The following is a 14,076-nucleotide window of genomic DNA, read 5'->3' on the forward strand; positions in this document are numbered from 1 at the left end:
GGCTTCTCCCTCCACAGAGGCAGAGGAGAAGGCTGGGCGACTCAGGGATGCCTGAGCAGGTAGGTACTGCTTCTCAGGAGGCTGGGTGGAAAGTTTTTCACATTTGGAGAGGGTTTCTGTATTAGTTTTCTGGGCAGCAGGTGAGGCAGGTGTCAGAAACTTGGCTTTAGGGGGTGTGTCCAAGATTGGATGTGGGTGTGGATTCTGGAGGAGGGTCCCACGAAGGGCAAAAAGCCATGTGGTAAGCCATCAACATATATTTGATGAGTCCATTCATAAACTTAAAGTTAAAATCACTCCCCACCTCCAAGATCACAAGACTAATGTTCTGGGAATATACATTGATATACTCTTCCTGAAGGGCAATATGACTTCATATTTCATACTTTTAAATATATGTAGCCAGCCAAGTGTGGTGGCCACATACATTTAACATGTATGTAATCCCTGTACTTGGGAGCCTGAGACAGGAGGATCAAAGGTTTGAAGCAACCTCAGCAAATTGGTGAGGGACTTAGCAACTTAGTGAGATCCTGTTTCCAAATAAAATAGAGCTGGGAGTGTAGCTTGGAGGTAGGATGCCCCTGGGTTCAACCTCCAGTACTACAAAAAATAAATAAGTAAATAAATAAAGCCTTTGAGCCAGGTTTTGACTCTATTTTTGATGAATATATACAAAGATATATAAAATGTTTATTGAAATGTTGTAAATAATTGTAAATTAAGCAGGATATAGTGATGCATACCTATAACACCAGTATTTCGGAGACTGAGACAGGAGGATCACAGGTTTGAGGCCAGCCTCAGCAGTTGAATGGGACCATTAGCAACTTAGCCAGACCCTGTTTCAAAAATTAAAAAAATAAACATGTGGAAGATGGCGGCGGCCGCAGTCACAGTGGTGACCATGGTCGTAGTGACGATAGCTGGCAGTGGCCAAATTGGACATGTGTTCCTCTGAGAAACCCCAGGCATCAGATTTTGGTTTAATATCTGATTGGGACAACATATAGAGACATTTATAGCCATGACTTCCTACCTAAAATATAAGAGAGAAGAGACAGACCTAGATGGCAGAAATGGCGGCAGACGCGGGGGTGGCTGCGGCCAGTATTCGAGAGAGGTAGATAAATCCAATCCAACCTGCCTTGAACTGTTGGGGAAATCTCCCCCCAAAAAGACTGCTCCTGCCCCACATGCTCAGGAATTCCGGACAACATACTATGTAAGAAAAATGCCCGGGAGGAGGGCCAAGATGGCGGCTGCGGTGGTGGCCAATTTCAGGGGAAAGCCAGTAGAGTCATTCTAATCCACCCTGAACTTTTGAGGAAATCTCTCTGAAAGTACACTGCACCTGCCCCACATGCTCAGGAACTATGGACAACACACTATGTAAGAAAAATGTTCAGGGTGCGTCAGATGGAGCCCCGCGTAAGCAGGTGGGCCAGCGCCGTGCATCCCCGGAGCCAAGGGCGCTCCTGGCCGCTGTACTCCTCCGCGCAGTGTGCACTCAGAGCAGCAGAACCCGCTCTCCATGGTGAAGCTGTGGGCCTCTGCTCTCAGCAGGGAGATAAAACTCATCGCTACTAAGTATTTGAGCCGCCAACTCCTGCAAAAGACACGTACTGTTTTCTTTTATTAATAAATATTGAAGCCGGGCGTGGTGGCGCACGCTTGTAATCCCCGCACTTGGGAGGCTGAGACAGGAGGATCGCACAGGTTCGAAGCCAGCCTCAGCTACTTAGTGAGGCTCTCAGCAACTTAGTGAGAGACCCTGTTTCCAAATAAAATAGAAAATAGGTCTAGGAGTATAGCCCAGAGGTAGAAAGCCCCTGGGTTCCACTCCCAGTACCACCACAATATATATATATGTATATATAGAAGAGGGAGGAAGATGGCGGCGGCTGCAGCTGCAGTGGTGACCAAGGCCAGAGTGTTGTAGGTTGGCAGTGGCTGAATAGGACATGCATCCCCCTGAGAAACCCTGGACAACAGATTTTTATTTAATAGCTGATTGGGACAACACACAGAAATATTTCCAGTCATGACTTCCTATCTGAAATATAGGAGAGAGAGTGGAAAATGGTGGAATTAGAAGCAAGATGGCAGCACGGTGCCTGCCACTGCAAGAAAAGTGATTTTTGGAGGGATAGCCCAGAAGAGATCAGAAAGCAGACCGCTCCTGCCATCCATGCACAGGAATACTTAGCAAAACATACTCTAGGAGAGACCAAGAAGGTGGTGGTGGCACCCAGTATTCAGGAGAGGAAGATAGATCCAACCAAATTCACCTTGAATTTTTGAAGAAATCTCCCCAAAAGTAGACTGTTCCTGCCCCACATGCTCAGGAACTCTGGACAACATACTATGTAAGAAAATGTTTTGTGGAGATGGACCAAGATGGCAGCAGCGGCTGTGGCCAGTATTTGGGAGAGGCAGACAGATTCAATCCAATCCACCTTGAATTTTTGAAGAAATTTCCCCCAAAGTAGACTGCTTCTGCCGCACATGTGCAGGAATTCTGGACAACTTACTATGTAAGAAAAATGTCTGGGGAAAGTTGGAGGGAGCCCCGCCCATATTGCTGGGCCTGCTTGCTGCATGGGATGTCCTGGGAGACCTCAGCTCATGGCCGCTGTGCTCATCTGTGCTGGGCTAGGGGCAAGGGTGTGCTTGGAACAGCAGATTTTGCTCTCCATGGTGAGGCTGTGAGCCTCCACTTTCAGTGGGGAGATAAAATCCATTGCTGCTAGGGAACTGGGCTCCCAGCTTCTGCAAATGACATGTGATATTTTCTCCTACTTAAAGAAGGAGTAGGGTAGGGGCTGATTGGGTGATGTGTGCATGTATATCTCCACAAGTTTTTTTTTTTTATCCCATTGAGATGTATGACTACAATGCACCAATAAAAATTTATAAAAAAAAATAAAGCCAGTTGTGGTGGCACATCCTAGTACTTGGAAGGCTGAGGCAGGAGGATCACAGGTTTGAGGCCAGCCTCAGCAACTTAGCAAGGCTCGCAGCAACCCTGTAAGACCCTGTTTCAAAATAAAGATAAAAAAAATGGCTGGAGGGTGTAGCTTGGAATTAGAATATCCCTTGGTTCAACCCCAGTACCACTAAATAAATAAATTAATAAATAAATGAGCTGGGGTGTAGCTCAGAAGTAGAATGCCTGGGTTCAGTACCCAGTACCACAAAAAAGTGCAAATGTGTGTATGTGTGTATATATATACATATATATGCATATATTGCATATTTTTACACTACATAAAATTTTAACATGGTTATATTGATGGTAGGATTAAGGATAGTTTTTATTTCCTTATTGTACTTATCTATGCATTTTATAAATTTATCATTTAATATTTTCATAAGCAGAAAAGCCTACAAACATTTGTTTTGTTTGTTTTAAAATTTAAACCTCCCAATTCAAGGTATTTCCTTAGATCCAGAACATACCTGGAGAAGCGCTCTCTCCCCAGGGCAGCAGCTATAAATGGGTGGTCACCATACTGGCTTCCATTCCTGTTTACTGCTGTTGCCAGGCAGCAGGGTCTGACAGGAAGGGAAGTAATTCGCATTTGCTGAGTATGGCTAAGTGCCGGGCTTTGGCCTGGGTGCTTCATCTGTCTTTGATTTTCATACTGCCATAGTGTACTCACGTTAGGTAACTTGCTCAGTTTCCTGGTTGATAGGCAACAGATGCAACACCTGAACCAGGGTGCTGGTCCCTTGCCTCTGCACACAGCTGGGTAAGTTCTGATTGGAAAACAGAGAAGAAAACCAGGATTTATTATACTCAAGTCACAAATGTCTGATCAACGTGTTTCTCTATTCATGTTTGCACACTGTATAAATCTGGAAAGAAATCAGAGTTGCGGCCCAGCCAGCAAGGGGGAAGCACCTCCTGAGAAAGAAGGTCCTGGAGTTTTTCTGACGTGTTTGTGTGTGTGTGTGTGTGTGTGTGTGTGTGTGTGTGTGTGTGTGTGTGATGAACATATCAAAGCAGTCTGTTATACCAGTGATTGTCAGTGGTGTGGGATAGGAGGGGGCAAACATCATTGTCAGGAATTTTTTCTTTCACATTTTATTTCAGAAAATTTCAAATATATACAAAAGTAGAGAAAATGGATAAAGAAATTGTTTCTTTCATCACTCTGCTTCAAAAATTATCTACTGGTACCAGTTTTGTTTCATCCATACCTGTACTCCCCTTCAAACTGCCCCCCCCCCCGCAAAGCCCTATTTTTACACAAATGGGATGTTCTTTTAAATCTTAGGCTTCTTCTGCTTCTTTTATAAGAACCACATGTATTAATCAACATGATGGCAAAACACTATGCAAACCTGGAAATGCTCTGTGCTTGCACTACATGCAGGCAGGACTGTGCGTCTGATGTTCTGCTTCTGGAATACAGGGATGTGTTCCAGACATGTGAGCCCTGATAGGTCAGGAGAATTCTTTTCAGATATTGTCCTGATTTGTGAAAAATCTGTGAGTGGGGAGACATACAACATGATAAATGTGAAGGCCAGTGTGTTAGCTTTTTGCCACTGTGACAAATACCTGAGAAAAACAACTTAGAGGTTCAGTTCATAGCTGGCTGGCTCCATTGCTTTGGGCTTGAAGTGAGGCAGAATATCATGGTAGAAGAGAGCGGCAGAGGGAAGCTGCTCAGCTCATGGCATCAGGAAACAAGAGAGAGAGGGAGAGAGAGAGAGAGAGAGAGAGAGAGAGAGAGAGAGAGAGAGAGAGAGAGAGAGAATGGAAACAAGGACAAGATATTTCTCCCAAGAATACTTTCCAAGGACCCACTACCTTCTCCTAGGTACCACCTCCTACACTTTCCATCAGCTCCCAATAGACCATTCAGCTATTGATGGGTTAATCCACCAACAAGCAGGGTCATGTCTGTAATTCCAGTACTTAGGAGGCTGAGATAGGAGTATTGAAGGTTCAAAGCCAGCCCCAGCAATTTAGCGAGAACCTGATTCAAAATAAAAAGTGAGCCGACTTCTAGGAAGATGGTGACTGAGAAAAGCAGCATTTATGAGTCCCGCTAACACTCAATCTCTATTGCCGCAAAATCAGCGCTTTTCATAGCCAGAAAACACTATCAGCAGAGAAATAAAAACTGTAAATACAAGGGACAGAAAAAAAAAGACAAGAAGAACAACCAGAGACCCGAAGAGAAACCAGCCCGCATTGCGGTGGTAGACGCCATGCCAGCATCATTTTGACTCATAGCACCAAGCTTCAGAGAGGAAAGGTAAACAAGGAGCTGAAGTGACCAGCTGCAGATCATCCGGGTGTAATTCAGCAGGTCTTTCAGTACAAAGAACGTCTAAAACTCCCAGTGGCCAAGCTTATCACGCCCTCCAGGAGCTCAGAATGGAGCTCAAAACCAGAAAAGAAGCCGGGTGTGGTGGCGCACGCTTGTAATCCCCATGCTTGGGAGGCTGAGACAGGAGGATTGTGCAGGTTTGAAGCCAGCCTCAGCTACTTAGTGAGGCTCTCAGCAACTTAGTGAGACCCTGTTTCCAAATAAAATATAAAATGGGTCTGGGAGTATAGCCTGGAGGTAGAAAGCCTCTGGGTTCCACCCCCAGTACCACCAAAAAATAAAAAATAAAAAAAAAACAGAAAAGAAATATGTCAGCCTCACGGCCAAAGGTGTGGCAGCAGTGCCATATTGCCAGCCTGCGACAGCTCCAGATCAGCACGCACAAGAACTGTAAGTGAAATTGTGGCCCCCTAAAGGAGAAATCCCAGCCCTGTACCCCCATGGATTTGCACAGCTTTAATAATCTCCCTGGGTCTGAGATTTTGCAGTCCAACCCAGTGAAGGAGTAGTGGTGGCAGAGATACTACACCCTAGTCGCAGCTCCCCATGGGAAAACGCCCAGCCCAGCACCCCCACGGTCTTGCTCAGCCTTAATTAACTCTTTGTGTCTAAGACTTTGCAATACAATTCAGTAAAGGAGTAGTGGCAGCTTCAATAAACCACAAACTCGAGATCCAGAGCACCCTAAGTGAAGTCGTGGTGACCTGGGGGAGGACCCAGAGAAGGCACAAACTTCTGAAATCATGGGAAAGAGGAACAACAATAAAGCAATGAATGCCCACAACCCCACAATATCAGAACCTGATAACACAGAAATTCAGAGATCTCCAGAAGATCAAATCAGAAATATAACTGTGGAAATAATACAGGACCTTCAAAGAGAATTTAGAGAGAGTCCAAAAGAAATAAATGACACAAGCATTGAAGTAAAGGCATCAATTCAAACTATAAACAATCAATTAGACCACATGGAGAATAGAATTTTGCTCCTAGAAGATGATCACTCCAAAAAGGAATGCATAGTTTATAAATTAGAAAAAAAAATCAGACAGCAGGAATTTGACTTTGAAGAAATATGGGCCCATTTTAAGAGAGCTAACCTAAGAATAATCGGAATAGAGGTGGGAAAAGAAGGTGAAACCAAAGGGATCAATAATCTCTTCAAAGAAGCAATAGCAGAAAAATTTTCCAAACATAGAGCAAGAGGTCGATACACAGGTCCAGGAAACTTATAGAACTCCCTTTAGACAGAATCAGAGAAAAAGTTCCCCACACCACATAACTGTTAAAATGACCAATGTAGAAGCCAAGGAGAGAATCTTAAAGGCAACAAAAACAAAAGGCCAAGTGACATTCAGAGGCAAACCAATTAGAATCACTCCAGACTTCCCAAACCATGTCATGGAAGCCAGAAGGGCTTGGAGTAACATATTCCAAACTCTGAAAGAAAACAATTTCCACCCCAAAATTTTCTACCCAGCAAAACTATCTATCAAATTAGATGGGGAAATAAAAAGCTTCCATGACAAACAGAAACTGAAGGAATTTATGTCTTCAAAACCAGCGCCAGAGAAATCATCCTATATATCTTATATTGTGAACATCTTCCAGTCTGCAATACATTTGAATAATGAAACTTGATTTTAAAAAGCTTTTTAAGAGCTGGGCATGGTGGTGCACCCTTTTAATCCCATACTTTGGAGGCTGAGACAGGAGGATCCCGCAGGTTCAAAGCCATCCTCAGCTACTTAGTGAGGCTCTCAGCAACTTAGTGAGACCCTGTTTTCAAATAAATCTGGGAGTGTAGCCTGGAGGTAGATAGCCCCTGGGTTCCATCCCTACTACCACACACACACACACACACACACACACACACACACGTGCCAGTATGGGGAATGGCCTAGGAATATTTGGTAAAGCTCTGATTTTTAATATATTTCAAAATAAAATAATTGGTATATATATATATTGGTGGTACTGGGGTTCCTGGAAGCCCTTCTACCTCTGGGCTACACTCCCAGACCTATTTTTATATTTTTATTTAGAAACAGGGTCTCCTAAGCCAGCGCGTGCTGCTGGCTTCGAACCTGCGCGATCCTCCTGTCTCTGCCTCCCAAGCGCGGGGATTACAAGCGTGCGCCACCACACCCGGCCTAATTGGTATATTTCAAAATTAGTTGTGTCAAAATGGCGACAGACATGGATAAAGATAGAACTTGGTTTCGGCCTAAAAACAGGCAGCTATTCCAATATAAATCAACCTAGCTCAAAGTAATTAACAAGTCAATAGAGGAGAGCTAGGGCTTGCTCTTTCTAAAGACAGATCTACTTGATGATCTAGAGGGGATGGGGCAGGGTTTGACCTTGCCCTCCATGAAAGGAGACACCTCACCACACCTTGCTAGGGGGTCACACAAACAAGATGGAGGTCATGGGTATAAAAGGCTGAGTCCATGTGTAAGCCCTTGGGTGTACTCATTTGAGTCATCCCCTCATGCCATCTTGGCATGGGGCTGTATTTCTATTTTCTGTATTTCTATCTTTCTAATAAACTCCTTTAAATCTTCAGCAACGGTCCAAGCGATGAATACTTATTCTTAGCTTAGGACAAGAATCCACGGTTTTTCTGTTTGTCTGTGTGGTGGTGGTGGGGGAATTACTTCTCCCCCCCCACACACCACGCACACATTTTCACCCCCCCCTGCAACACACACACACACACACACACACACACAAACAACAAAAACCCACCTTTTTAATAAAATTGATTTGTAATTTCTGATAGAAAGCTAGAAAGCTACCAAGGTATCTGGTTCTGGTCCACATGGTACTAAATGTGTGTGAGTGTGTGTGTGTGTGTGTGTGTGTGTGTGTGTGTGTGTGTTTGTATACATATACACACACACGACTCTATATATACACAGGTGTAATATAAACTACATAATATAAAAGGGGTGCAGTTATACAGTGGCCTTTTCTCTATGAGGAAGTTAGACCACTTCATTGCACAACTCTAAGGGGCAGTATTCACATAGACTCATCTACTGTGCCCAATGAGAGGGAATATTTAACGAAAAAAGATTGAGATGGGCTTCTGAGGTCTTCTGGCTAGATAAATTCAGAGGCAATTTTTTTTTTTTTTTTTTTAAACTGGGGATTGAACTCGGGTATTCTACCTTCGAGCTAAACCCTTTTTATTTTTAATTTTGAAACAGGGTCTCGCTAAGTTGTTGAGGCTGTCCTCGATTGTGCAAAGTAAACGTTCTGAGGTTGAGAAAGATTCAGTCATATTGGTTACAACATTAAAAACATCTGCCAAGCCAGGCGTGGTGGTGCATGCTTGTAATCCCTGCGCTTGGGAGGCTGAGACAGGAGGATCGCACAGGTTCGAAGCCAGCCTCAGCTACTGAGTGAGGCTCTCAGCAACTTAGTGAGACCTTTTCCAAATAAAATATAAAATAGGTATGCGAGTATAGCCTGGCGGTAGAAAAGCCCCTGGGTTCCACCTCCAGTACCACAAAAACAAAAATAAAAACATCTGCCTTGGGCGGGGGTGTAGCTCAGTAGCAAATAACTCGCTTTGAAAGCGCAACTCCCTGGGTCCAATCCCCATTGCCAAAAAGACAAAAAACGATGCCAAAAAGAAAAGGTCAAGTTTAAAGGAAAAAAAAAAAAATCTTAGCGAGAAATCGGCGGGAAACATCCAGGAATTTGAAAGCCGCTGAGAAAATCCCGCCTATGTAGTTGCAGTTGCCCCGCCCTACGTTGCAGTTGTCCCGCCCAGGGCGGCGCGCGGCCTGCTGGGAGTTGTAGTGCGGCCCGCGCCTGCGCACGCGCGCGGCGCCTTCTAGCCTCTGTTTCCCGGCAGGCCGCGCGCGGAGGCAGCCGGCGGGACTGTAGTGCCGCGGTGGCTGCTAGCGTGACCCAGTCGGCGTCGCTTCCCGGGGAGGCGATGGCGTCCTTCGTGACGGAGGTGTTGGCCCACTCCGGCAGCCTAGAGAAGGAGGATCTCGGCACCCGCATCAGCCGCTTGACCCGGCGGGTGGAGGAGATCAAGGTGAGAGGGACGCCGGCTCGGCGCTTGGGGACTCAGAGCGGAGCGGGGGCTGCGGTCAGCCCTCGCGGTGCCGGGCAGCGGCCGGCCGGGGTCGGCTGGGGGCTGAGCCGGGAGCGCGCGCGGGGGAGGGGGCTTGGCAAGGCCTGGGGCGGCGGGCGGGCGGGCGGAGGCCGGACTGCGGGGGAAGGGGCGGTGGCTGGGGAGTGGGGTCGGGTTGGGGACCAGCGAACCAGGGGGAGGAGGAGACCTGAAAGACTGGCCGAACGCGAGGTGGAACCGGAAGCGCAGAGAGAGGGAGCGGGTGAGACGGACGGAAAAGAGGACAGGACCAGCCACCCAGCTGTGAGCGGGCCCTCCGCCACCTGGTCCTCCATTCGGGGATGAGTAGAATGGCTTTGGGACGACTGCGCCATTCTCACTCAAACTCTTTTGAGACCCCTCACTATGTTTTCAGACTTTCTTCTTCATCCCCAAGCACTGAGGCCATGCTGAGGATTAGAAAACATGTCATTGCTACATACGTTGATTTGCTGAGCTTAGCCACACACAGTTGCACTTCGTACTGGCATGTTACCTTACTAGTATTTGGGCATATCTTAAGTTACGTTCGTGTAATTTTTTTTTTTTTTTTTTGGTACCTGCACAAGTCTGGACTTTAGGGAGCAAGTGTGGCACACAGCACAAGATAGAGTACTTCTTAACTCTTGATTATGCCAAAGCTTTTCCTGAATTTTAATTATTCATATCATTGGCATTTACATCACATGGCTTTAGCGTTTTTCACTGCTTTTTAATGTTATGGGATGAGGACAGGCTATTAAGCTACCTTAGCATGACATTCAAGGCTCCTACCAATGCTGGACCTAAATAGTTTCTTTGTCAACTTTCTATCATCCACTCAGGCCCGGTTTTGTTTCTTTTTTTCCTAGTTTCCAGTTTTGCTTATATTGCCATTTCTCCATCTTTATACCATTGTTTGAAGTATTTATACTCATTTTCAACTTCCATCTTAAATGTAGTCTTCTGCATTTAAGAAAAATACCATTTTCTCCTAGAGAATTGGCATTTCTAATTTGTACTTTTGAAGAGTTTGTAACTATTCCTGAATTATGATTTGGCCTGTAGTCTGGTAATTTCAGTGTATAGATCTTTCCTACTGAAAATAATTCTTGTATCTTCCAAAGCATTGACTCACTCAATACAGAGTATCCAGTAGTTTATTAAGTTAATTTGAATTAAAAGAGATAATGAAACAAATCATTTAAGAGTCTTAAGATTGGCCTTAAAATTTTATAGGCAAGATTGATTGAGGTATATGATTTTTGATTTATCTGTTTACATTGTGTGTGTTAGAGAGAGTGTGTATGTGTGTGTGTGTGTGTGTGTGCGTGCTGTATTTTTTATTTTGAAACAGGATCTCACTAAATTAGTACACACCAACCTCAAACCTGTGATCCTCCTGTCTCAGCCACCCAAATAGTGGGGTTACAGGCTTGTGCAACCATCCAGCCATCTCTTTACACTTTTAAAAGTAGGTATATTATTAAAATTTGTGGATAGTTTGATTAGTTCAGTATGAAAATTTTTGGTTGCATCTTTATCTTTTCCAGTATTTGTGTAATTCTTGGGCACTGTTATAGTTTTTTAATGTGTGGGATCCTTAAAAGTGGAAGAAATGTGTTTTTGAAAGAAACTTATTAACTTGGAGGGACAATTAATAAGCTGTGGGTCACTGTTAGGAAAGCTTCAACATGGAAGATGCCTTTTGGAAGAAAAGTTGTGTATTTTTAGCAAAGTTCCTTCCTCATCTCACTGTCTTAAAATTATTCTTTTATTGCAGGGTGAGGTATGCAATATGATCAGTAAGAAGTATAGTGAATTCCTGCCTAGCATGCAGAGTGCACAGGACCTGGTTGCCCAGGTGGATAAACTATCTGAGGACATTGACCTGCTGAAATCCAGGATAGAAAGTGAGGTAAGAATAGTTTGTTAAATTGGATGGGTTTGTAGGGAGATAGTTTAGCTTCTGAGTCCCAGTACCACCCAGTTCCACATAACTTTTCTTTTTAGTACTAGGGATTGAACCCAGGGCATTCTACCTCTGAGCTATAACCCAACCCTTTTTATATTTCATTTTGAAACAAGGTCTCACTAAATTGCTGAGGGTCTTGCTGAATTGTTGAGGGTCTTGTTGAATAGCTGAAGCTGGCCTCAAACCTATGATTCTCCCATCTCTGCCTCCTAAGTACTGGGATTACAGGAGTGCACCATTGTGCCTGGCTAAGGACTTTATATTTTTTGGCAGTGGTGAGGATTGAATCCAGGGCCTTGCACATGTTAGGCAAATGCTCTGCCACTGAGCTGCATCCTCAGCCCCACACAACTTTTAAAGACCTCACTTTCCTTATTAGTAAATGGAGGTTGAACCAAATTATTGTAGTGTCACTTCACTTCTAAATTAGAAATATTTTTGCTGGGCGTGGTGGCGCACACTTGTAATCCCCGCGCTTGGGAGGCGGAGACAGGAGGATCACAGGTTCGAAGCCAGCCTTGCTTGCTTAAGAGACCCTGTTTCCAAATAAAAAATATAAAATAGTTCTGGGAGTATAACCTGGAGGTAAAGGGTTCCATCCCCAGTACCACCAAAAAAAAAAAAAAAAAGAAATTAGAAATATTTTCCAAAACAAATACTTTTTTATAGTAACTTTATTTTAAAGCTATAGTAATAATATCTTGCATTTGGATAGCACTTTGTAAAATAGTCTCAAGACCTTATTTTTATAAGAAGAAAATAGATGAAGCTTAAAACTAGATATTTGGTCTTTTGTCTTTTCCTAGTTTGAAGTACTTCCATTTCTTAATGGCCAATATTCTCTTAGATCTGCAGCTGGCTTCAACACTTTCAAAGTTCATTGCAGTCTTCAAGGCCTTCTTCTGGAAAGTTGGCTGGGTATGTCTACCACAATCACTCAATTTGGCTGCCATCAAGCTACTTTCCTTGAGCATGCAAAAGAGCATGCTCCTCTTGTAACTTCTTGAGGAGAGTCTGGCAGATTTTTGAAGTGTTTACCATGGTTACTGGAGTGTTGTCTTCACAGAAAGAAATAAGTCAGTCTGGAATCAGAAGTATTTGCTTTCTACTTTTAAAAAAACATTTGCTCATATATTATCTCACCAAGATTTTCCCTATGTAGTTTGCATTAGGAAATATAAGCAAGTGGAAGAAAACATGCTAATATAGAGGTGTAAACAGTCTAATTTTAAGGGTCTTCTATTACCTATTTCTACGTTATTGCTCAGGGATCACTGATGCAAAAATTATGATGTTGAGGTATTTTAAAGATTTTTAATATCAAAGAAATCAAATCTGTTCCCTCTGTGGTAGTTGTTAAAAGAAGGAAAGTAGCTGGGTGTTTTGGTGCACACTTGTAAACCTAGTATTTGGGAGGCTGAGACAAGAGGATCACAGGTTCATGGCCAGCCTCAGCTACTTAGTGAGGGCTTCTCCAACTTAGTGAGACTCTGTTTCAAAATAAAAAATAAAATAGGACTGGGGGTGTAGCTCAGAGGTAGAATGCCTCTGGGTTCAGTCTCCAGTACCACACACAGAAAAAAAGGAAAGTAAACAAATGTGTTTTTCAAAAGTTATCTATAAAACTTGAATCAAAAATAAAATCATTGGTTACCTAGAATATCTGTTTAGTATCCTAATTACCCATTAGCATTTTAATCATTCTGTGTGTGTGTGTGTGTGTGTGTGTGTGTGTGTGTGTGTGTGTGTGTTTTACTGGGGATTGAACTTAGGGGCATTCTACCTCCAAGATATAGCTCAGCCTTTTATTGATTTTTATTTTGAAACAGGGTCTTGCTAAGTTGCTGGAGCTGCCCTTGAACAATCCTGTCTCAGCCTCCCAAGTACTGGGATTATAGGCATGTACCACCATGCCCAGCTTGACTAGAGGTGTTTTTGTGTGTGTGTGTCTCAGAACTAAACCTAGTGGCATTCTACCTCTGAGTCACTCTACCCCCAAACCCCATAGAAAGAGGGTATATATTGATGAGTCTCACTACTTGCTGAGGCTATCCTCAAATCTGTGATCCTCTTGTCTCAGTCTTCAGTAGAGCATGTGTGTGTGTGTGTGTGTGTGTGTGTGTGTGTGTGTGTGTGTAGAACTAGGGATTGAAACCAAGGGGATTCTACCTCTGAGCTATATACCCAGCCCTATTTTTTATTTATTTTCTTTGAAACAGGGTCTCACTAAATTGTGTAGGGCCTTACCAAGTAGTTGAGACTGACTTCGAATCTAATCCTCTTGTCTCGGCCTCCCAAGTACTGGGATTACAAGCATGCACCACCATGCCTGGTTTTACTAGAGTTTTTAATAATAATACATCTGTTACTCTGCAACCCTGGCACAGATTAAAGAAAATATTCTCAGTTTATTTGTACTTAGTTGATTTTTTGATCAGTAAGTTAGTAGTATGGTATTAGATACGCTGTTAGAAGTGAAGTATCTGAACAAGACAGTATTGAGCGCTCTGGACCTTTTGTGGGTTGGATTGTAGTTGATATAATTTATTCAGTTCTGGTTGTTGTGTTTTTAAAGATGGCTGGTCTTGATGAGAAGGTTCTGAACACCGTAATGATGAACAGTGAAAGAAACTGAGGAA

General features: G+C 43.6%; 1 protein-coding gene across 1 annotated transcript in view; it reads left to right on the top strand.

Annotated features, from left to right (window-relative positions):
• Nucleotides 1-9,300: 9,300 nt before the first annotated feature.
• ZW10 (zw10 kinetochore protein) overlaps nucleotides 9,301-14,076 on the top strand; it is a gene marked incomplete at both ends in the record, with an annotated part of 39,042 nt that continues 34,266 nt past the window's right edge. The window contains 2 exons of the mRNA XM_080719701.1: nucleotides 9,301-9,405; nucleotides 11,246-11,380. Of these exons, the coding sequence (XP_080575827.1) occupies nucleotides 9,301-9,405; nucleotides 11,246-11,380 (240 nt within the window). The remainder of the gene's footprint in view (nucleotides 9,406-11,245; nucleotides 11,381-14,076) is intronic.

This window comes from Muscardinus avellanarius (genome assembly GCF_963383645.1).
Source record: "Muscardinus avellanarius genome assembly, chromosome: 1".
NCBI lineage: Eukaryota > Metazoa > Chordata > Mammalia > Rodentia > Gliridae > Muscardinus > Muscardinus avellanarius.